The following is a 24293-nucleotide window of genomic DNA, read 5'->3' as shown; positions in this document are numbered from 1 at the left end:
GCAGGAGAGAAGAGTGTTTTCAAAAACAGAAAGTAAACATCAGATAGGCAATCATTTCAATATTTATAACAAGAAACTAAAACTTGTGATTCCACATTTGCCAGTCCTCCCACATCCCTTAATTGGACAGATGGGTTTTATACTGTGCCCTAAAATATACTGAACTTGACTAGTCTTTATTGTAGTGTTACTTTTTTAATATTTATTTTTTAGTTATAGGTGGACACAATATCTTTATTTTATTTTTATGTGGTGCTGAGGATCGAACCCAGTGCCTCACACTTGGTAGGTGAGCACTCTATCTCTGAGCCACAACCTCAGCCCAAATGTTACTTTTTAACCTCAAGTATAGAAATGAATTTAGAAGAGTTGACCCTCCTTAAAATATCTTCTGCTTTGATACAGAATTGAGTAACACAATTGCCTTAGTTTCGGAGGGCTGCTGGGACAAAGGACTATAAACTAAGTAGCTTGAAACAATGGTAATTTTATTATCTTACAGTTCTGGAGACTAGAAGTTCAGAACTGAAGTGTCAGCATAGCCAAGCTCCCTTTGAATGCTCTAAAAAAAGAATCTATTTCATGCCCTTCTCCAAGTTTCTGGCAGTCCTTGGTGTTCCTTGGCTTGTAAATGTAACATACCAGTCTGTCTCTGTCTTTATATGGTTTTTGTCCATCCATATGTGTACCTCTAAATCTCCCTGTTCTTGTAAGGATGCCAGTCATGGGGTGTAGGGCCCACTGTGATCCTGTGTAACCTTATATTGGTTATATATGCAAAAATCCTGGTTCTACATAAGGTCACAGGTACTAAGAGTTAGACTTCAACCTACCTTTGGAGAGACTCATTGCAACACACTATGATTGTTTTCATTCTTTGAATGAAAGTAACGAAACATACATGCAACTTTTAAAATTCAATAGTTCGGTGTTGCAATAAAGCCAGTAGCTTCCTGTCCCATTATAATACTCTACCATTTTTTTGCTTTGCTAAGGCAAGAATTTCCACTGCTTTTAGTTGTTTCTTAAATGTATTTAGCTCTCCACATTATTAGATCTCAATTTTTTTATATTATCTGTTAATAGTCTACTGTGGAAGATAAAAATGTAGCTAATAACACCCAAATAAATCCACACTTTTCATTCTTATTCCTCTTTAAAAGGAAGTTAAGCTATAACACTATTTTTGTTAAATCAATATCCCATGATTATTTTATTATGAAAATGTGACTTTTATAGAATGATCATATAACGTATGATGATTGCATTTCTTTTCTAACTTTTTTTTTCTCAGTGTCAGTAATCAAATTTTTTGGCTTAATTTTCTATGTAGGCATAATAAATTTATTCCCAAACTCTGCCAGACCTCCTCTGCCAGAGCTTCTTTCACTGTTTGGCCACCTCAAGTCATCTCTTAGTTTCATTTCCTCTCAAAGCCACCATCCTGCTCATATGTGTCTTTGCTGTTATCTAGGTCTTCTCTGTAGTTGTGAATCAGGGACTGTCATTCTGGGTACTCCCTTTTCATTTGTCCTGCCTGGAAGTTTCTGTTTGCTTGATTCTAATATTTCCCTTTCTAGATTCCCTCATCTTTTTACAGTACAACTTCTAATAACTTTCTGAGAAAAGATACAGTGGGAGCCAAATACTTGAGTTCTTCAATGTCTGAAAAGTATCTTTCTTCTGCTCTCTCACTTGATAGTGTGGCCAGGTTTACAGATTCCTAAATGGGCAGCCAGAGTCCTTCAGACTTTCCAAAGCTTCATCTCATTGTCCTCTAGCTCCTAGTTTGCTGTTGAGATGGTCTTTGCCATTCTGATCTTCAATCCTCTGTGTGTGACCTGTTTGTATTTCTACTGTCTGGAAGATTTTTTTTGTCCTTTTATTTTGAAGCTTCACAATGATCACCTTGATGTACACCTCTTCTCTGTCCATTATTCTAGGCACAAACTTGACTGTCTCCATCTACAAAATGTGTGCTCTACAGTCCTGCTAAATTTTCTTGAATTATTTCCTTCCCATGATTTTCCCAATTTTCTCTTTCTGAAACCATTCTTATTTGAATATTGAACCCCTTGGATTGGGGTTCTAATTTTAATGTCTCTTTATCACATTATTTGTATCTTTAATTTTCATTTCACTTTTGGGAAGATAATTTTATTTGCTAATCCATTTATTAAATGTTTAATTTTTATTATTAAAAATTTAAAAGAACTATTTTGCTTTTTAAAAAATACCATCCCATTTTTATATCTCACAACTTTTCATCTAAGACACTGTTTTTTGTTTGTTTGTTTGAAGGGAGTTGTCTATATTATTTCTTTTCTCTGTTCATTTCTTTTTCCCCCATTTTTTTTGGTTCATATTTGTTACATGTAACATTAGGATTCATTTTGACATAATTATAAATGCATGTAATATAATTTGCTGTAGTTCATTTCACAATACTTCCCATTGCCCTCCTCCTTTTCCCATTCCTCTACTCTGTACTGGTCTTTCTGCTATTTATATACAGTTTTTTTTTTTTTAAATTAGTGTCTTGTGGATGTACATGATGGTGAGATTCACTGTGGTATATTCATTTATGTACATAGGAAAGTCAGGTTGGATTCATTCCACTTGTTTTTCCTTATCCTGTCCTTCCTTTCTCCCCCTCAATACCTTTCCTTGATTGCACTGACCTTTCTTCTATTTTGATGGAAACCCCCCCAATTTCTTTTCTCTTTTTTCTTTATTTTAGACTAGTGTCCACATAACAGAGAAAACATTTGACCTTTGACTTTCTGGGTCTGGCTTATTTCACTTAGCATGACAGTCTATAGTTCCATCCATTTACTGAAAAATGACATAATTTCATGCTTCTTTATGTATGTATGTGTGTGTGTGTGTGTGTGTGTGTGTGTGTGTGTATATGTATATATATATCACATTTTCTTTATCCATTCATCTGTTGAAGGGCACCTAGGTTGCTTCCAAAGCTTGGCTATTGTGAATTGTGCTGTTATAAACACTGATGTGGCTATATATCTATAGTATGTTGATTTTAGATCTTTTGGATATATATTGAGGAGTGGGATAGCTGGGTCATATGGTGGTTCCATTCCTAGTTTTTTGAGGAATCTCCACACTGCTTTCTAGAGTGGTTGTACAAGTGTACCTTTTTCTCCACAAACTTGACAACACTTATTATTATTTGTATTCTTAAAAATTGGCAGTCAGATTGGAATGAGATGAAATCTCAATGTGCTTTTGATTTTTGTTTTACTAATTGATGTAGATATTGAATATTTTTCATATATTTGTTGGTAGTTTATATTTCTTCTTTTGAGGTGTGTCTATTTAGTTCCTTTGCCCACTTACTAAGTGGATTTTTTTGTATTTGGTTCTTTATTTTTCTGGATATGATAGCCTTATTCTGAGGAGCAGATGGCAATGATTTTTTTCCCATTCTGTAGGCTCTCACTTCATACTCCTTGTTTCCTTTGCTGTGCAGAAGATTTTTAATTTGATACCAACCCACTTATTGATTTTTGGTTTAATTTCTTGAATGTTAGGATCCTGTTAAAGAAGTTGGTTCCTGTGTTGACATGTTGAAGTGTTGGGCCTACATTTTCTTCTAACAGTTGCAGAGTTTCTGGTCTAATTCCCAGATCTTTCATCCACTTTCAGTTGATTTTTGTGCAGGCTGAGAGTTCGGGGACCAGTTTCATTCTTCTACATATGAATATCTCAGTTTTCCCGGTACCATTTTTCAAAAAGGCTATCTTTTCTCCAATGCATATTTTTGGCATCTTTGTCTAGTATCAGTGTTTTAGTCAGCTTTCCACTGCTGTGACCAAAATACCTGATGAATGATTTTAGAGGAGAAAAAGTTTGTTTGGAGGCTCATGGTTTCAGAGGTCTCAGTCCCTAGACAACTAGACCCACACCTTGAGGCTCAAGGTGAGACAGGACATCATAGCAGAACAGCGTGGTAGAGGAAAGAAACTGGGGACATACTGCCAGGAAGTGTGGCGGGGGGGGGGGAGAGTTCTGCTCTACAAATATAAAATATATTTGGCACAAACCCCAATGACCTACCTCCTCCAGCTATACCTGTCTACAATTACCACTCAGTCAATCTCTATCAGGGGATTAATCCACTGATTGGGTTAAGGCTTTCATAACCCAACCATTTAAACCCTAAACCTCCTTGCATACACATGAAAGTTTGGGGGACACCTAACATCTAAACTGTAACAATCAGATTACTGTATTTTCGTGGGTTTGTGTTTCTGTGTCTTCTGCTCTATTCCATTAGTCTTAATGTCTGTTTTGGTGCCAGTACCATGTTGATTTTGTTACTCTAGTTATGTAGTATAATTTAATGTCTGCTATAATGATGCTTCCAACCTATCATTTTTGATCTCTCTGTTCATTTCTATCATCTCTTATATTATAAAGTTGTTTTTTCAAATTCTGGTAATGCTTATTGTTCTTTCATATGTCATACATGTTATTTATAACTCCCTGTGTCTGGGTAGGGTTTACTTAGAATTATGTGTGGCCCCACTCATTTGGATGGAAGACTACCAACTGATAGCACCTATAAAATTTCTGTCTTGGAAAGGTCCACTTTTCTGAAAGAAACTTCCAGTCTCTTGCCTGAATGATATAAACTTGGCTGTCAGCAAGAATGCTGACTCTCACTTATGACACCTCTTTTCATAGGATGCTCTAACTTCACCCTCAGTTATGCCTGGAGAACCCAATCTTCAGTTCATATGAAGAAAAGCAAGTTACCTGTCTACACAGAGTTAGGAAGGAGATTTGAGTGTAGTAATAACTTCAACTGATACTTCTACTTTTTAAGCTCACTTGTATCCTTACTTTCCCTGACTGGTGGAGCCTATATTTCTGAGATTTTTCTGGGTCTCTGGCTAAATGTAGCCTTCTCTACTTTTAAGCTTAAATTTTAGCTTTCTGTTTTGTTAACACACATATGATTTATTAATTCACCTTCAGTTTGCAAAAGATGAATTTCTTATTAGAAATTTCCCAAATAAGAAAGGAATTTTCCTTCCTTTCTCTTTGTTCTTCAGGGTTTGTTTTATTTTCATCTTTCAATGTCAGCTAGTAGAGTTTGGACAGGAAATAGAGATGAGTACATGTATATGTATATGACCTGCTATTTTGGGATAGAAGTCCTTGGATTATTCATTAACATATCTCCATGGAGGTGCTTGTTGATTAGCATTGAGCTACTAAACACTTTTGGAAAACCAACTCTCAGGATAAATTTCCCTTCAGTTGTCTTTTTAATTTCAGTAAATGTTCATTACTCACAATTTACATTTAGAAAATAACTTTGTTATTTGTTTTTGTTATTTAAAAGATAAACATATCAATATAAAATGATATGTTTATCTTTTAAATTTTTGCAAGTAGAATTAAGACAACACAAAAAAAAAAACCCCAAAATTACAATCCTACCACCTCAACATTTTATGGATATACTTTGGAGACTATTTTTCTGGGACATACAGAGCTTTGTTCATTTAAGATTTATCAGGTAAAGAAAATGAATTAGTGAATTAGTCATTTAAAATATTCCCACAATGAAAAGTCCTGGTCCAGATAGTTCCACTAGTAAATCCTGTCAGATGGAGCTGGGGCTGTAGCTTAGTGGTAGCGCACTTGCCTGGCATGTGTGAGGCACTGGGTTCAGTATTCAGCACCTCATATAAATAAATAAAATAAGGTTTATCAACAACTAACTAACTAAATAAATAAATAGTCCTGTCAGATGTTTATGGAAGAAATAATGTCACCTGTACACAAACTCTTTAAGCAAATACAATTATAAGAAAAACATCCCAACTCATTTTATGAAGCAAATATTTCCCTTATAATAAAGCCAGACAATATAAAAATAAAACAACTGCATCAGAGAGAGTAAAGCAGACTTTATTTTCAGTGTTCTAAAACACTAAGGGATGCCTGAAGGACTTTTTTCCCAGATTGGATCTCAAGCAGGTAGAAGTAATAGGTGTTGCTTGGGGAGGATGCAGGGAGACTGGCCCTCAGCTAGCTGGAGTAAGAGATTTTGGGCAAGGACACACAATAGACCAACAAAGGCCTCAAGAGAAACTTACTTGGAAATAATGACACTTAAAAAGCAGTCATATCCTCAGGAAATTAAAAAAAGAGTTACAAACATGCTGAGGCAAGATGCATGTCTAGGAAAGCCCTCATAAGACCTTTCTCCTTGGGCTGATTCTAAAATTTAGAACAAAGACCCTGTTAATTAGTGAAAAACACACCTGGCAGTCTGCAAAGACTAGGTGAAGTGATTGTTTCCTCAAATTCCCAATTTTCAGCAGAAAACCCTATGAGGTATTGGGAGGAGGGGGGAACCCATTAAAAAAAAAAGGAAAACAAGGTCTTTTCAAAGAACGAAAATAAAGGGGCAGAAAATATAACTGAAGAATCACAGACATCAGACTTGCTAGAAAAAGACTTCAAAACAACCATCTTAAATATGCTTAAAGAACTAAAGGGAAACATGGACAAAAACTAAAGGAAATCCGGAGAACATATAAACAAAATGAAAATTCTAGAACTGAAAAATACAACAACCAAATTGAAAAATCCACAGGTTCTTAACAGATTTGAATAGGCAGAAGAAAAAAAATCAAGGAACTCAAATATAGGACATTTGAAATTATCAAGCCGAGGAACAAGAAGAAAAAAGAATAAAGTGAAAAGAACCTAAAGGACTTATATGGCACTAACAAGCAGATCAATAGATGCATTATAGGAGTTATGGTGCAAGAGAAAAACACAGGTACTGGGGCACAGGTAGAGAGAGAGAGAGAGAGAGAGAGAGAGAGAGAGAGAGAGAGAGAGAGAGAGAACAGAGAGATTAGTTGAACAAATAATAGCAGGGAACTCCCTAAGTTTGCAGAAATCACAACTCTACAAATTCAATATCAACCAATCCCACGCATGATAAATCCAAAGAGACCTACACCATGGTATTATAATCAAATGTTGATAGAAAAAGACAAAGGATTTTGAAAGCAACAAGAGAAAAGCAATTCATCCTATATATGAGGTTGTCAATGAGATCATCAGTCAATTTCTGAAAAGAAAGTTTGAAACCAGAAGGCAGTAGGATTTTGTACATAATGTGCTGACAGAAGAACAAAAACAAAAGCTATCAACCAAGAATTCTATATCTGTCAATGTCCTTCAAAAATGAGGCTATTAAAACATTCCCAGAGGATGGGATATAGCTCAGTTGGTAGAGTGCTTGCTTCACATGTACAAGGCCCTGAGTTCAATCCCCAGCACCACACACACACACACACACACAAAGTCCCAGATAAATATAAGCTTGAACAATTAATTACCACAAGGCTTGTCTTGTAAGAAACAGTAAACAGAGTTCTTTAAGTTGAAATTAAAGATTTTATATAGTAACTTGATACTATATGAATATATGAAGGTTTTTGGTAAAGATAAATACATGGAAAATATAAAAAAAACAGCATAATTTTTGTTTGCAACTCTGCTTTTCATGTAGTATAGGATTTTAAAGACATGTAAAAAAATAATTCTAAATCTGTATTAATGGGCACACAATACCTAATTTGTGACATTGGTGGCATAAAGTAGGCTGGGAGAGCTGTAAAAAAGAAGAGTTTTTGTATGTGATTGCAGTTAGATTGGTATCAATTTAAAATAGATGGTTAAAAGTTTAGGGTGATAGATGCAATCCTCATGGTAAACATAAAGAAAATATCTACAGAGTACGTAGGAAAAGGAAATGAGAAGAGAAGTGCTCTGGAGATTATAGCTGTCCATTGTAAATATACTTAATGCCACTGACTACTACAATTAAAAATGGTTAAAATGTAAATTTTATGTTATGTATATTTTTGTCACAGTAAAAAATTAAAGGCTGAGTTGGGCTCAGAATATGAGAAGGCTGTGTGGAGAATTCATACTGTAATGCAAGCTTCTCAGTCACCTGGGCTATATGACTCAGTAGATATGGTGCTGAAATGTCTAAAATAGTTTAGGGATGTTAGATTAAAACTTTGATAAGTCCCTTTCAGTGAATCTGTTCAGGCTTGGAGGATTTGGGAGCAAAGTTATGCTATCTTCTATATACAACTACCCTCCGTTGAGAATTGTTCCATCTTACTCTGGGCTCTAATAGAAACCGAATCCTTGACCACAATCTATCAAATTACCCTGCAACCTGAGATGCCCATAATATACTAGACATATTATGACCCAGAAAATCATAAGTTTGGCCATGCCTAGGAGCACTCTATCATAAAGGGAAGTGATATATATGAATTTAAGCTCTAATTGGTCCTCGAAGGCACAAGTAAACTGTGTGAACAAGTGGCCTAGATACCTACCATCTCTAGGACTACATTGACTCCTACCTCTCAACTCAGATCTAAGGCAACAATCTTTATGACATGTTGAGAAAAATATCTGTGATTAATTGTAGATAGTTCTGCATTATATGGTGCAGAAAGTGGATAGCACTATGGTCCTTTCCTAGAGTGATCTTGAAGGTAGTAAAGGGAAATAGTATCAGTGGACTGAACTTGGAGCAGTTTTTTCTCATTTTCTGTTTGAACAGAAAGATATATGTATGAATCTACCATGTGTGAGGCCCTGAGTTCAATCCTCAACACCACATAAAAATAAATTAACAAAATAAAGGTATTGTATACAACTAAAAAATAAATACTAAAAAAAAAAAAAGAATATAATTAGAGAATTGGTGACAAGGTCTGGGGATTAACTGAATGGACACCTACTGTGAAGATATGTGTGTCTCATGTGAATATTCACTAAATAAGAACTCATTAGAGGGCAACCATTCAAATCAAGTGGGTGAAATGATCAGCCTTCTCCCCATCTATTCTTATTCTTGCCTAATGGATTCATAAAGAAAGTGGCTTTAGTGGCAGGATGAAGGTTTTTACATGAGCTCAGTAGATGAATTTTCACTCAAAAAAGGTCAATCTGGCTACAGCTATCACTGAGTGCCTAACTTGCCAATAGCAGAGACCAAAAAATAAATCACTATTCCCTGGAGGCATCCATCAGTTATCAGGCACATTACATTTGGCCACTCATATCCAGCCCTGGTTTTCTCATAGACACTTCTGGAAATCAGTTTCCTTCCTTGTCTAAAATGCTTCTCTGAAAACCATATGGTTATAAATCACTTTAGTCACCATCATGCTATTGTACACAGTATTTATTTAAACCCAGAAAATAATTTATTTTTTACTGTAAATAAAGCAGCAATGGGTTCATGCTCATAATAAGAATCCACTAATCTTATGCTGCCTATTACCCTGGAGTAGCTCATCTGATGTGGTGACAGAATAACTTTTTTTTGGTACTGGGGATTGAACTTAGGAGCACTTGACCTCTAAGCCATATCTCCATATTTTGTATTTTATTTAGACACAGGGTCTCACTGAGTTGTTTAGTGCCTTGCTTTTGCTGAAGCTGGCTTTGAACCCATGATCCTCCTGCCTCAGCCTCCTGAGCCACTGGGATTATAGGTGTCCACATCTGGCTTCAGATTAACCTTTTTATTATGGTAAAATACACATCATATAAAGTTTACCATTTTAACCATGAAATATACAATTCAGTGTCATTAAGTACATTAACAATGTTGTACAACCATCACCACTATCTGGTTCCAGAACTTTCTCATCATCCCAAATGAAGCCCTATGGCTATTAAGCAATTACCCCCATTCTCTTCCCTCAGCCCCTGTCAACCAGTAATTGGCCTTCTATTTCTATGGTTTGCCTGTTTTGGATATTTCATTATAAATCAAATTATATAATGTGCCTTTCTTTTTTAACCTTATGTGTGTTCAAGGAGCATTGAAATGGGGTTTGTAAGACTCAATAATCATGCCATCTGGGTTGTTGGCAACAACTTGTAAGGCTAGATAATGTTTTCTAGGTTTTGGTATATGTTCTAAATCAGTGACTATTACAGTTTAGATACAAAGCATCTCCCAAAAGTTCATGTGTGAGGCAATGCAAGAATTTTCAGAGGTGAAATGATTAGATTTTGAGAAGTGTAACCTGGCCAGTGGACTCATCCATTGATATGAATTAATCAGGTGGTAACTGTAGGCAGGTAGGGTGTGACTGGAGGAAGTAGGTCAATGTAGGTATATGCCTTTGGGGTTTATATTTCGTCCCTGGGGAGCTGAGCTTGCTTTCTGCTTCCTGTCTGTCATATTTCAAATTGCTTTCCTCTGCTCTGCCCTTCTGCCATGATGTTCTGCCTCACCTTGGGCCCAGAGCTATATAGTCTGTTAACCACGGATTGAACTTCTAAAACCTTGAGCCAGTATAAATTTTTCTTCCTCAGAGTTGTTCTTGTCAGGTCGTTTGGTCACAGTGACCCAAAAGTTAACCCCTGGAGTGGGATCATTGTTGTGAATGGCATGTATGGTTCAAAACCTTTGTAGCTGATCTGTGGAAGGAGTTGTGAAATGTTTAGAGATGCATGCTGTAAAAATTTCAGAATGTTGTAAGCAGAGCTTAATGGGTGATTCTGTTGGGAGCTCAGAAAACCACAGTGCCAATAGGATTTGGTTAGTAGACTGGGCTTGAATTTCAAAGAAGGAGGGCCTTAAAAAATTGATCTAGACTCCTCTCATGCTACTCTCTGGCAAATAAGTTGTTTATATTTTGCCCATGTCTTGAGACTTTCTGTGAGAAAGTAAATTTAAAGGTGATGAACTAATCAATCTGGCAGAGGAAATTTCAGGGCAGCATAGCATTTAGGCAGTGGCACGAATATTGCTAGTGGCCTTTAGCCAAGTTTGCAATAATAAACAAGAACAAAAAGCAGAGTATAAAGATTTGAAAAACTTGCAAGTTAGCCAGAAAAGTGTAAATAAAACTGGGGCCAAGAAAGATATGGTTGTTAAAGAGATTACAGCCACTAAACATATGCTAAGTAGTTGCCAAAGAGACACTAGGAAAGATGGCATCTCAGGAACTGGCAAGACCACACCCATCTCAGGCTCAACTGAGTAAAAGTAAAAATTTCTTTGAGATGAGACCATTGGAGTGCACAGCTTGTACAAGGGAACCTAGGAAGTTGTTTTGCTATGCTCAGCCACAGAGGCAGAGGCTGCTACAGTCATGGTCCTAGGAGACTTAGCTACTGCTTGAGATGGTGCTGGTTACCAGTGATAAGTCCTGTTTCCTCACATGTTGAAGTATAACATTAAGAAGCATGCTGAAGCAAGCACATAAGCATATAAAGCAGGGTTTATTTAAAAAGGGGGCCATAACTGGTATTCTGGTATCCCCAGAAGTGAGGATGTTCTGCCTTTTTATATGTCCTAGACTTCCCTTGTTCTCCTGCTCCCTTGCCTTCCTGCTTATGTGACTAGGCCCAGTAAATGCTGGGTGGGATGGCCAAAGGTGGGCAACAGGTGATCACTCCTAGGGAGGAGTGATCAGGCAGGAAGGGGGCCCAGGGCGAATTAATTAGTAACTTTTACAACTCCCTGTAGGGAGGGACAATTCCTGGGACAGGTTACTTTAGCAACAGGTTGGAGCTGGAGCAGGTTCTTGATAAGGGTTGAGGAAAGGCTCTGAAGGAATTAACATTTTAATCCCTCCATTCTCCGGATCTGACCCTTGCCTATCTACCTAATTCTGGCTTCAATGGTAACATACCTTGAGATCAACCACAGTGTACTAGTTCTGTAGGAATGCAGGATGATGGAGTTAGGGAGTCATGGATGCTTCCATTGAGATTTCAAAGACCTGGGAAGGCAGGCAAAATGTAGCAGGGCTGAAGTCCTTGTAGGTTGCTTCTGAGAGGATGACACATGAAGATGTGAGAAGGAAGGTGAAGGTGTAGTAGAGACCTCTGAAATTAAGAGATACCAGTAACATGAAATGTATGCCTAGTAAAGCTGTAGGAATCAAGCAGAGATAGCCAAGAAAGAAGCCATGTGAGCTGCAACCAGCAAAAGACCATAAGGGAGGAAATACATAAGCCCTTTGGAGAGAACATCACAATGCCATGTGCCTGGACATGGAGCTACAGAATTTGTTTTCCAAGCTGAATTTCAGTCTTGTTTTGGTCCCATCCCATCTTTCTGTATCCCTATTTCTCCCTTTTGGAATGGGAATGCTTCCTCTGTGTCATTATGTATTGGACATAGGTTAACTTGCTTTTGATTTTTATTCTCACAGTTAATAGTTTGCCTTGAGTCTCAGATGAGATTTTGGACTTGGACTTTTTGGGCAATGCTGGAGCTGTTAAGACTATGGGGACTCTTCAAAATGGACTAAATGTATTTTGCATTGTGAGATAAGTATGAGCTTTTGGGATACAATGTTATGGTTGAGATATTGTCTCACAAAAACTCTTGTGAGACAATTCGAGAATGTTTAAATGACCAGATTATGAGAAGGATTAATCCACTGATATGGATTAACCAGGTGGTAACTGCAGGCATGTAGGTTGTGACAGAAGGAAGTAGGTCAATGCCTTTGGGGTTTATATTTTGTCTCAGGGGTGCTGAGTTTGCCCTGCTTCCTGTCTGTCATGTTCTGAACTGCTTTCTTCTGCTATGCCCTTCTGCCATGATGTTCTGAGGTCAACTTAGACTCACAGTTATGGAGTCAGCCAACCATGAATTGAACCCCTGAAACTGTGAGCAAAATAAACATTTTTCCTCTAAATTGTTCTTGTCAGGTCTTTTGGTCACAGCGACATAAAAGCTTACGAAAATAGTGACAAATATACAGCATGGTCCAGGATTCAAGGGGTAGGCTTGGGAGTGGATCCCCACTTTTACTCCTAGTGAAGCACATGCAAAATTTTTGCTTTCCATCTCTGTAATTTTCTGCTTCTCACAAAGAACAATGCTCCCACTAGGGCATACCAGCAACAGTTCAATTAAATTGAAAGATGAGACAGTCACTTGACTATTTTGAGCTTTCTGCTATTTAGCCAACATACCAAGAAGGGATCATTGAACTACCTGAAGTGATTGATCCCTTCCTAGCAGAATGATTGCACACATCAAGCTGCTACACAATGGGAGAAGGAAGGAATACGAATGGAATGCAGGAGATTCTTTGGAGATGTTACATGGTACTTAGAATTACCAGGCTCTGTGATGTGACGTAATGGAAAACTACCACAATCCAACAGAAGTAGAAACTCTAATAGCTCAGATCCTTCAGGAATGCAGGTTTAGGTGTATTCAAAAGGCAAGGAACTACTAACAGCTGAGATATTTACTGAAGGTGAAGGGAATATTAAACAGGTAACTGAAGAGAAGGAAGATAGTTATAAAAATAGTAGCCATGACAATTTTACTAGTTGTAGATATAAGTACTGTAATATTTATGGGCATTTTCCTTCATTTTGATACATTTGTATGTATATTAACCAACTTTTTTTTTTTTCTGACTGGGTACATAGCTCAGTGGTAGGATGCTTGCTTAATATGTACAAGACCTTGGGTTTAATCCCTGGCCTGTTAATAGTAGATAACCTTACAACTTATTATGTATGTTTTGGAATGTCAAAGGGATATTGTGACCCACTAAGAGGAGGACTGGACATTGCTCAAAGAAGACTCTTTATCCTCTCTTGGGATAGGAGTGAGCTGATTTTGGTTGTAATGAGAGAAAGCTGCATCGTAAGGGCTAAAGTAGGATTCTGATGAAGGCTTTATTTAAATATTAATTATGGATAATAATAGGAGGTCAAGGTGACAAGAGAAGTTCTGAGTGGTTTTATACTATCAATTTTGCTACATTGGAACTACGTTTCCCAGAACTCTCTTTCCTTTATAGTTCTGGCTGAAATTAGAACTGCTGGCTGACCCTAATAGAAACTCACTTTTTTTTTTGGTTCCCCATAATTTTCCTGGATAATTTTGTTTTTACTATGTACTGAGGTCATGTTAAATGTGTAGATTAACTTAGGGTGAATTGATTCTTTTAGTAGATTAAGTCTTTCTATTCCAAGAAGAACATTCTTTTTAAACATTCAAGTCTACTTTTATATTTTTCCCATATAGAACTTTCATTTATATAAATCTTGCATATTTTGTTAAGTTTATTCTTAGGTCCTTGTCCTTTTGTTGCTTTAGGTAATGGGATTTCTTCTATTATTTAGGTTTAAAGTTTGCTCTCTGTGATCGATAATTTCATGTATTACTTTGACAAGGGTATAATGTCCAGTTTGGTTAAACACTTGTCAAGATGTTGCTTTGAAGGTATTTTGTGGGTGTGATTAACATGGATCATCTGTTGATTTTAAGCAGATTACCCTCATTAAAGAGGGTAGACCTCAACACTCAGTTGAAGCCTTAAGAGACCAAAGACTCAGGTTTTCAGAGAAGCAGAAATTCTTCCTCAAGACTCCAACATAGAAACTCTGCCCTAGTTTTCAGCTTGTTGGTCTGCCCTGAAGGTTTCAGATTCACACCAATATTATCTGTAACATCAAATATTACTTGAATTTCCAGACCTGATGGCCCACCCTACAGATTTCAGACTTGCGAAACCCCACGATCATGAGCCAATTCCTTAAAATCTCTCTCTATACACATACACACTATGGGTTTTGTTTCTTGGAAGAACTGCAACTAATACACTTCTTAATGCCTGGCTCTGAAACCCAGAGTTCACTAGGGCAATTAATTAACTTACAGTCTTAGAACCTAATTCCTCATCTGTAGAACTGGTATAAAATTACCCAACTTATGTGGCTATTGTATTAACATTGTATGTAGAATACTTTTGTGTTCTTTGTTCATACTAGGTGCAGAGTAATCTACTATGATGAAAGGAGATATACCCACTTGGTGCTCTGAGTCTTATTAAATAATTTAATCATCCTGAGTTTCAGATGCTATTAAATGTGACATAGGCATTTTATTTGGCACATACTAATATCACACAAAAATATTATCTTCTGGGCGATTATATATACCCAGAATTCAATTATTACTTGAGGTTAGTTCTTGCTACTTACCTGTCAGGTGTAGGCCAAGTTTGTTCCCATGAACCTACTTTCAATTTAGATACTAATCACCACCACGAGTTTGTTGTTAGACATAAATATGGTTAGGTGAAAGTGCTCAGCATAATCCCAACCATACAGATGTTTAACGTATTTTCTAGATGTTATGGGAATAATTAGAGTTTCAAAAATGGGCTGGATCAGTTGCTGTACTAAAGAGAAGCTTATTGCTTCATCATCTAGTGAAGACAAAATCCACAAGATCACAGTAGGGGTTATATTTCTTTTAACAATGAAGAGCAAAGAAGAATACAAAGGAGACATAAAGTTTAAATATAAAAGAAAGAGATGCGACGGGAAGATGATAAAAGGTCTCATAGACTTTCATCCATTTATCCAATCACACGCATGTGGTACCGGATCTCATCATCAGTTGGAGAGTATCTAGTACTTTCCAATGCTTGCCACCTTGCTCAGTCATTGCAACTAAGAAGTTAGCCACATCAACAACTTTTCCAGCAGGGAAGAGCTTGTTCAGTCTGAAGTATCATAGGATGGAAAGCATTAGAAATAGTTCCTGCTGAAAAGCTGTGACAGCTTGGGGAGAAATGTGACAATATGAACATGCAAATGACATATCCAGCTTACCGAACTGGTGAAGAGTTCTTTACCTTCTCTCGTTTTCTAAAAATATGAAAAGCTAACAAAAACCAGTTTTGATTAGAAGGCCATGCAGTCTCCTTTTTCCCTTTGTCTTCTCAATATCATCATCTTTTTTTTTTTTTTTTCATTGCATACTCTTATTTCTTTTAGTCTCGGATTTTTTCCACCCGTTCTGAGACCTCCCTCACCCCCTTCTCATTCTTGAGTTCTTGGTTCCCCTCTCCGCCCCGCAGGCCCGGGATGGTCCCGGGGCCTCACCTGTCAAGGGAGCGCAGGAGCTCGGCCCCGCCAAGGGACTGGCAGTGACGTAGTTGGGAGGATGGGGCCCGCGAGGTCCGTGGACGTCACTGCCGCAGCGGTCCCGAACGAAGCCCAAGAACGGGAATTTTCAAGGAAGGAAAGCCGGCGGTGTCCCCGCGGACAGGGCTGAGTGCACCACGTGCTTTGGGTTTCTGGTGTCGCTACACCGAAATGGCACCTCTCGAGCGGACTGAGCCCACCCCACACCCTCACCGCGCTCCAACGCAAGAGTTTAAAGCTGATGGGGATGCCCCCAAACCGCAGGGGCTTATGCGCACGCGCCTTGGGTTGCGGGGAGACTGGATGAGAAGGATGGGGGAGGAGGGAGATGTGCGGCGGGAGGGGGTCCAGGACCGAGCGCTGGGTGCGGCACGGGAGGAAGGCCGCTCTCGCCCTCGGCCGCTAGCCGGTCTCTCTGGGCGCTTTGACGGCGGCGCGGGGCGCTGGGCCTGCGGCGCGGCGTCGTGACGTCACGGTGGCGGCGGCCGTGGTTGGCGCAGGGTCCGCGGCTGCAAAGTGTGAATGTGAAGTCAGGCTCCGGGGGAGGGGAGGGGCAGGGCTCCGGCGGCTGCTGCGGCCCGAGCTGGTCGCTGGTCCCGAGCCCGCGCGCTCTGGGTCTGGCCGCTGGCTACAGCCGTCTTCTTTGCGCCGCTCAGCTCCATCCTTGCTCCGCTGTCCAGGACACGCACCTCTTGGCCCGAGGAGCCCAGAGGCGGCGACGTTCCCCTTCCGACTTTGCCGGTGTTGCCCCGGCTAGCACCCAGTCCCCCTAGCCCGCAGCCCCAAGCGCGCGGGTGCTGGTAACCGGTGCCGCGGTCGCCGCAGCTCCTTCCCGCCGGCGACCGGGACGGAGGGCTGGGCTGAGGGAGGCGTGAGCGCGGCTTCTCGGTCCGGGGTGGGCGCGCGCCCGCCCTGCCCCCGCCTCGGCCCGGCGCCCTGAGCCGCGGCCCCCTCGCAGCTCAGGGGCCGGCGGCCGCGGCAGGGCGGGCGCCGCGCGGAGGCAGGGCGGGCGTATTCAATGGAAGTATGTTACCAGCTGCCGGTGCTGCCCCTGGACAGGCCGGTCCCCCAGCACGTCCTCAGCCGCCGAGGAGCCATCAGCTTCAGCTCCAGCTCCGCGCTCTTCGGCTGTCCCAATCCCCGGCAGCTCTCACAGGTAATCACCGCCGCTGCGCCGCGGGCCCACACTTGGGGGCTTCTGTCTTTTGTTTCCCTCCGCCCACCGGCTTCACCCTCTTGACACCCCTAGCCCTTGCCTGCACACTCAGCCCGAGCTTTGTTCATTGTTTGGGGATTTCTAGGCTGGCCCCTCGATTCGAGAGCCTTATCTTTCCTTCCTTGCGACTGTCCACCCTCTGTTCTCCGGCCTCCTCAAACCCCGGGGGGAACACTTTGACCCTCCGCAGGCCAGTCACTCTCAGTGCCCAGAGGTTAAAGCCTCAGGAATGACTTTGTCCTCCTAACTCGACGTCTTGGTCTGGTAATGGGGCCCCTTTTTCTTAGCTGCGGCCCCCACCCCAAGTACACCTGTTCACCTCTGACACACCTGTCCCCCGTAACACTCCCCCCCGCCCCGCGCACACACACCTGTGCCGGGTTCTACTCTCGCCCGCCTCAGCTCAGGCGCGCCCCGCGGTGCTCTGATAGTCCTGCAGTTCTCTCTGAACAATAGGCCTAGGTACCCCCGTTGTTGCCTTCTTCTCCCCTGCTCCTTCGTTTCTGCAAATGGGCCTTAAAAGTGTCAACAGGGGAAGCAAGTCTGCAAAGTTGATAGCCACTAATCAGTTTTGCTTTTAATTTGGTAAAAAGATTTTAGGAGAGAAGCCATTGATGAGCACTCACAGGAAGATTTTGTTTGAATGGTCCAATAACAGTTGCTCCTGAGAATTTGTGTTTTTTCTTTGGTAATGCTCTTGGCCCAACTCCTTAGTCCTGGCTAATTTTGATTGCCAAATTTAAAGTAGGCAGGCAAAAAGAATTTTTTTTGTTTGTTTGCATGTGAACTGAATGCCCTCACTGCCTGCTGCAGTTAGTTCTGTGTTTATGATCACTTTTTAAATATTTTTATTTTCCAAATATTATTGCTTAATGTTATCTTCTATGGGGGTCTATTTTCTAACTCCAGTTATATTCAAAGTATCTTGAACAAGGTCTGCATTTTTTTTTTTTACAGCTAATGTGGACAGCACCTTTTATAAATTTTGCCTAAAATAAGTGTCCACTAAATAGTTATCATTTATATTTTTGCCTAAATTTTAGAATGAGCAAGAGCCTATATTGAGTATCCTTTTGCAGTTTTTTTTTAATTTAAAGCAGACTTCTTTCACAGCACAAGGTAGTATGCTAATGAGATCAGTGTAGACTTGTAAGAATCACTAAAATATGAAGTGGCATTTCAAATAATATTACATTATTACTAATTTTGAAGGTTAGATCTGTGACCTGTGTTTTTAATACTGCTTAAAGCATTTTCAGCTTCCAGAATTAATGTTGAAGAGGTATTAATGCATTGTTGAAAAGAGTTTTAATATTAATAATTAAAGGTTTTTAATGGTCGAAACTTTTTTTCAAATCTAACTATATTTTACTTCCTCAGATTAGCAGGCACTTCTAAATATTATTTTACTTCCTCAGATTAGCAGGCACATGACTAAGACCCATTTCCATTATGACTAAATAATAAAGGCAATCACTGATCATTTATAAAAGTATAAAATACGAATAACATTTTTGAGTTCCCTGAGGAGAAAATGAATGAGAGGGAAGATTCCAAGGGATTTAAAAAGAGGCTGATGCCAGGGGTGTTACCTGATGCCTTAATTAATCCACAGAGACCAAGTTTAAGCTACACTTTTTGTTGATTTATTTTCTGGATTTGGATTTAAATAGGTAACAGAATTAGAAAAATATGACTGTGGTAGATAAAACAAATATTGTAGGGTTACACATCATATTTTGTTAATGAAAACGTTTAAAAAAGTTTCCAAATCCTAAAAAAAAAATATAAAGGAGCTTCTCAAACATTGGACAGAACATTTCACAAATTAACACTGACACTAGACTTCAGGATGCTGAGATGTATGTTTATCATTATCAAGGCTTTGCATATTTTTTTTAAAATATTTTTTGAGTTGTCAATGGACTTTTTTTTTTTTTTTTTAAAGTGGTGCTGGGAATCAAAGGCAGTGCCTTACGTATGCTAGGCAAGAGCTCTACCACTGAGCTACGACCCCAAGCTGGCCTTGCATATTATTTAATAATAAAGTTTATGTTGATATTGACTTTTTGGGGGATGGAAAGGAATTTGTAATAGAAAAAAGGAAGTAGAAAACCTTGGAATCTTATTTAGAGCTCTATAAAATAAGTATTTCTTTACCCTGGAGCCTTTAGTTCCTAAAACCACAGTATAGAAATTATAAAATGTTTAGGCAGTTTTATAATTTTATTTAAGAGACTTAATTATTTTTAATACATTGAGTAGAAGTTATTTTAATTTTATTTTTTCTACATTAAAATTGGTTCAAAACTAGCATCCTTTTTAGTTCTTTATTTTTGCCATCGTTTTGGATCTCAGTTCATAGCAGGTAATTAATATTTGTTGAATGAGTGAATAAATAATTTTGTTACCTTTGATCATAAGTTTTAAATTTGAAAAAAAAATGTAAGGACATCAAAATAAAGTAGTTACTTGTTTATCCAAAATTTGTTTTAGAACTTGTTATTAGAGACTAATAGATCCAGGAAATAAGCAGAAAAAGACTCTGAGGAACCAAAATAGAATTGGATATCCACTCAAAGTTTCTTAGATTTAGGCAAATTTTTCTTAGTAGTGGGATGAGAGGCAGCTATGGCCATTTGCACTGATACCAGCAGAGGTTGACAGCAGACATACCAAAAACTAGGGATGGTAAGTAATACTCTTCCAAGCCTGCAAAGTTTTAAAAAGATACCCTGGGGACCTTTAGTTTAGGGCTTGAGTGTTGGCTACTAGGCATTGACATAACAATTATTTGAATAATAGTTATTAGTCAAAATATTGCCTAGTAAAGTCTGTTTTTAAAAGTTGAAAGATTTGCACTAAAAAAAAAAAAAGATTTTCATACCAAACAGTTTTAAGTGTTGGTGCTTAAATGGATATACTTGGAAATTATCTGAAAAATTCATTTATGTGGAACACTAACTCTTCCAAGGATTCCAGGTAAATGATGCATTAACTTTTTGTTTCCAGTCAGGTTGTATACTACCTTTTCAAGTGGTTAATGTGAGTTTTTAAAATTATTTGATGAGTAAAGATAATAAATGAACTCTGTTCTTTGCAATTTTGGGATATCTATTGTTGATAGCTGAATTCATTTCCGACACACTTATCCTTCAGAACCAAGTTTGTTCTTAGGGGAAAAAAACTATTGATAAGACAGAAATTGTGTCTTGTTCATCAAAGAAATGTGGTGGTTGAGCTATGTATTGATGGGGATGTCAGAGCACTGCACTTGGAGAATTATTTCAGTCTAATTTTCTACATACTGGAAACAAATATTATTTAGGTTGGACTTTTGAGGTTTAATTTTTAAACTATATCATAAAAACAAGTATTATTGAACAAAATATTGGGACTTAACATGAAAAGATGCGTTTTTAATACCATAATAAGCCAAATTTGAATTCTAATTTAGCATTTGTCTTTTTTAAAAGAAACTATATCACAAATATTCATTCACAGAACATCTATGAAACACCTTTTATTAAGTGTGAAAAAAATGTAAAGAATTGGTGGTTTAAGGAAAAAAATTCCTTGTGACCCTGCCATTCCTAGCCAGGTTTTCCTTTGTATGCCTTACCTTCCTTATACATACAAACTTCCCATTGTAGTCATTGTGTTTGTTCTCTCCTGTCTTTAGCAGTGTTTGTAGTATAGGATAAATTATGAATGTTCCCCTTGGACCCAAAGTCCCTTGGATAAGAATTGGTTCCTTCTTCAAGAAGCTTACAGGATTATGAGGGGGAAAGGTAGGATTATATGTGGTATAACTAGTGTATTGGTGTTACCGAGGTATGATGAAACTACAAGGAAGGTACACCAAAATATCTGGGATAAATTAGATGTAGCTTCATGTAGTAGTTGAGACTTCTGCTAAGGACCACAGGTTAAGCAGATGTTTCTAGACAAAATTGGTCCAATGCCAGGGGGAATAGAAGAAAGGATCACCCGCATGGGTATGTAATATGTAGATTAGCACAATTGAATAGAACCTCTGTGATGATGGGCATGTTCTCTGCACTATTCAGTATGAAAGTCACTGGCATATGTAGGTAGTGGCCACTTGAAATTTGGCTAGTATGCTAAGGAAGTTAATTTTCAGTTTAGTTTTATTTATTTAAATAGCTACATATAGCTAGTAGCTACTATATTGGCAGAGAAGATGTATAGATCATTACTTAATGATCTTTAGAGGTATGTCAGGTTGATCTGTCAGCAACACATTTACCAAATGTTGAACATAAATCTGTGTTTTTAGGTTTTTGTTGTTGTACAAAAAACTTAATAACTTTACATTTGTTTGATAAGGTCTATAGAATCACTGGGTTGGGCCGGGTGTGGTGGTGCATGCCTATAATCCCAGCAGCTTGGGAGGCTGAGGCAGGAGGATCATATCCCTTTCATGTCCAGTCATATATTATATTACACTTTTACTGTAGTAGATGTACTATGGTACCCTGAGTTTCTTATAAACTACAGTAAGCAAGAATATGTGGTTTCAGGAATGTTGTTTGTACTATTTGTACTTATTCCTTTTTTTTTTGCATTTATTCTTTTGTGAAATCTCATTTGTATGTCCTGTACTTTATTAACGAGGGCACTTATATATCCACCATCTCTTTGAAAATGTGCATTATTCCAAATTACTGTTACCATTATAGTTGCATTTTCATAAGCCTGCATACAGAAGCTTATAACAGGGGATAGTGTGTGCAGTTGATGATTCCCTTTACAAGGGACCTGTGCCACTGATTTTTGTGATTGACATTAAAAGTGTCTCTTGCTTATATTTTTCTTTAGCAGGACTTTTGGATTGTTGCTCCATACCTCCACCTGCTGGTAGAGAGGGCTCTTTATTTTCAGAATATGATGGCTGGAGGGAGAAGACAAGATGGCAAGTCAGGGCAGAGCAGAATATGGGGAAGAAAAATACATTGTCAGTCGAATAACTGCATTTCAGCAAAGGCTACACTACTTGGAGTTTTGGATAGACCAAACTTCAGCTCAAGATCATATAAAGTATGTGGCAAGAGGTGCTTTATAAAGATGCAGTAATCTTCCTTCAGTAATAATTATTATTTGTTCTATTTTTGGAGTAATTTCTACATATCAGATACCTTAAATGGTGTTTTAAATCTTTATAAAACCTCTCTCAGATAAATCACAATGGTGTTACTTTCATTTTTACCAAGGAGTAAACTGAGCTTTGAGGTATTGAGTAACTTATCTGAAGTATCATGTGATCTTTGAGAAAGGCTTATCAAGGTCCACCTCCCTCTTTTAATCTGGTATACCTGAACAGTAAAGGTGAGTGGAATATACTTAGAATTGTAGGTTCATGGATTGTGGATTTTGTTGGTTTATGGATGTGGATAGGAAAACAAAATTTGACGGACTGTTTGGCATGATTATTTGAAGCCATAACCTTCACTCTGGCCTTTTCAGTCCATATATGGGGTATTTTGTTCTAGATGCCATGTTTTAGGAATATGCAACTAAGCTAAATCATTATCTGGAAGTAATGTCCAGAGTGGTAAGGTGACTTGAAACTAACTACTTAGTTTGATGAGTGACTGAAATAATTAGAGACATTTAGTTTAGAGGTAAAAAGACTCAGATTTCAGCCATCCAGGGTGGGAATGGAGGTGGGGAGTTGTTGGTGAGAGATGACCAAAATTTGAAGAACTGTCATCTGAATGAGAGGAAGGAGAAAAGGAGTGGGACACTGGTTGTAGGCTCTCAATTGCTTCACCTTGTTCCTAATTTAGAGAAGATACAAGCTTCAAGTTGTGATTTGTTCAAGGAAACACAACAAGGTAGTGGGAATGGGTCACTCTGACCCTAAAGTCCATGGGTTCTCTTCTGCTTCCTTTTATCACATCTGAAAAGGATGCTACTTCAGAGCATAGAAAAAGAACCAATTGCTAGGAATAAAAGTTTGTGTTTGACCATACCAATAGTCGAATGAACACTTCAAGAGAGTATTATAGTTTGTCAGATAATTTAATCGGTGTTTTTCATCTTTATAAAAATTCTCTGTTGATATTACTCCCGTTTTTACCAAGGAATAAACTGAGTTTTTTTTTAATATTTATTTTTTGTTGTATTCGAACACAATATCTTTATTTTATTTATTTATTTTTATGTGGTGCTGAAAGTTTTAAGGCATCAGGCACCTTGTTCAAGGCATCATATGAACTTTGAAATGGGCTAACTCCCTCAGTTTTAATCTGGCCTTTTTTGCTTTAGATTGATAAATTTTTAAAAAGTGAGTGTATAAGCTGGATGTGATGGCTCATGCCTATAATTCCAGCAACTTGGGAGGCTGAAGCAGGAGGATGACAAGTTTGAGGCCAGCTTCAGCAATTTAGCGGTACTCTAAACAACTTAGTGAAACCCTGCCCCATAATTTAAAAAAAAAAAAAAATTGGCCTGGGATGTGGCTCAGTGGTTAAGCATCCCTGGGTTCAATCCCTGGTACAAAAAAGAAAAAAAAAAAAAGAAAGAAAAAATGTATAGCTTGAAGGTTATACTTTGTGTTATAAAATTGTACATTGTTTTTTTTTAAGTTTTCTGAAGAGCAGTTTGGCAACTGAAAATTTTAAAAAATGAATACTTAGAGGATTAATGTTTTGCTTGGTAATTTACTTTTAGGAATTTATCTTGAGCAAATCTTAAATTAAAAGATTAATCTTCAAGGATGCTTAGCCCATTATTACTTTTTGTTGTGAAGAATTGGAAACAACAAATAATTTGTAAATGGTTGGGTAGTCTTGTGGAATATGATATTTGTATTATTTCTGTATTAGATAACCACTTAAATGCTTTGAAGAATTTAATGGATATTAAATTTGCAAATAGCTAAATTAATTTTAATAGTTTTTATTATTCTCATATCATATAGCCACTAAAATGCTTTGAAGAATTTGAAGACTATTTAATCACATGGTGAAATGCTTATAGCATAATTAAGAAAAAACCCCAAGATATCTACAGATATCGAAGTTTTGTCACA

The 24293-nt window shown here is 38.2% G+C and overlaps 1 protein-coding gene and 1 long non-coding RNA gene across 3 annotated transcripts in view; one reads left to right on the top strand and one right to left on the bottom strand.

The window, feature by feature from the left end:
- Positions 1 to 15414: 15414 nt before the first annotated feature.
- LOC113197605 (uncharacterized) lies at positions 15415 to 16413 on the bottom strand. Its single transcript, XR_003302719.2, has 3 exons — positions 15979 to 16413; positions 15706 to 15757; positions 15415 to 15596 (listed from the first exon to the last, which is right to left on the bottom strand). It is a non-coding gene; the product is annotated as an uncharacterized LOC113197605 (long non-coding RNA).
- A 557-nt stretch (positions 16414 to 16970) lies between these two features.
- The window catches only part of Pde7a (phosphodiesterase 7A), a 106694-nt gene continuing 99371 nt past the window's right edge, over positions 16971 to 24293 (top strand). For both annotated transcript variants that reach the window (XM_026410011.2, XM_026410008.2), the window contains exon 1: positions 16971 to 17176. In XM_026410011.2, coding sequence (XP_026265796.1) covers positions 17039 to 17176 — 138 coding nt within the window. In that variant the 5' untranslated portion in view covers positions 16971 to 17038. The remainder of the gene's footprint in view (positions 17177 to 24293) is intronic.

This window comes from Urocitellus parryii, chromosome 7 (assembly GCF_045843805.1).
Source record: "Urocitellus parryii isolate mUroPar1 chromosome 7, mUroPar1.hap1, whole genome shotgun sequence".
Classification (NCBI taxonomy): domain Eukaryota; kingdom Metazoa; phylum Chordata; class Mammalia; order Rodentia; family Sciuridae; genus Urocitellus; species Urocitellus parryii.
The sequence above is the reverse complement of the archived record's forward strand: the minus strand, read 5'-3'. Positions and strand labels throughout refer to the sequence as shown.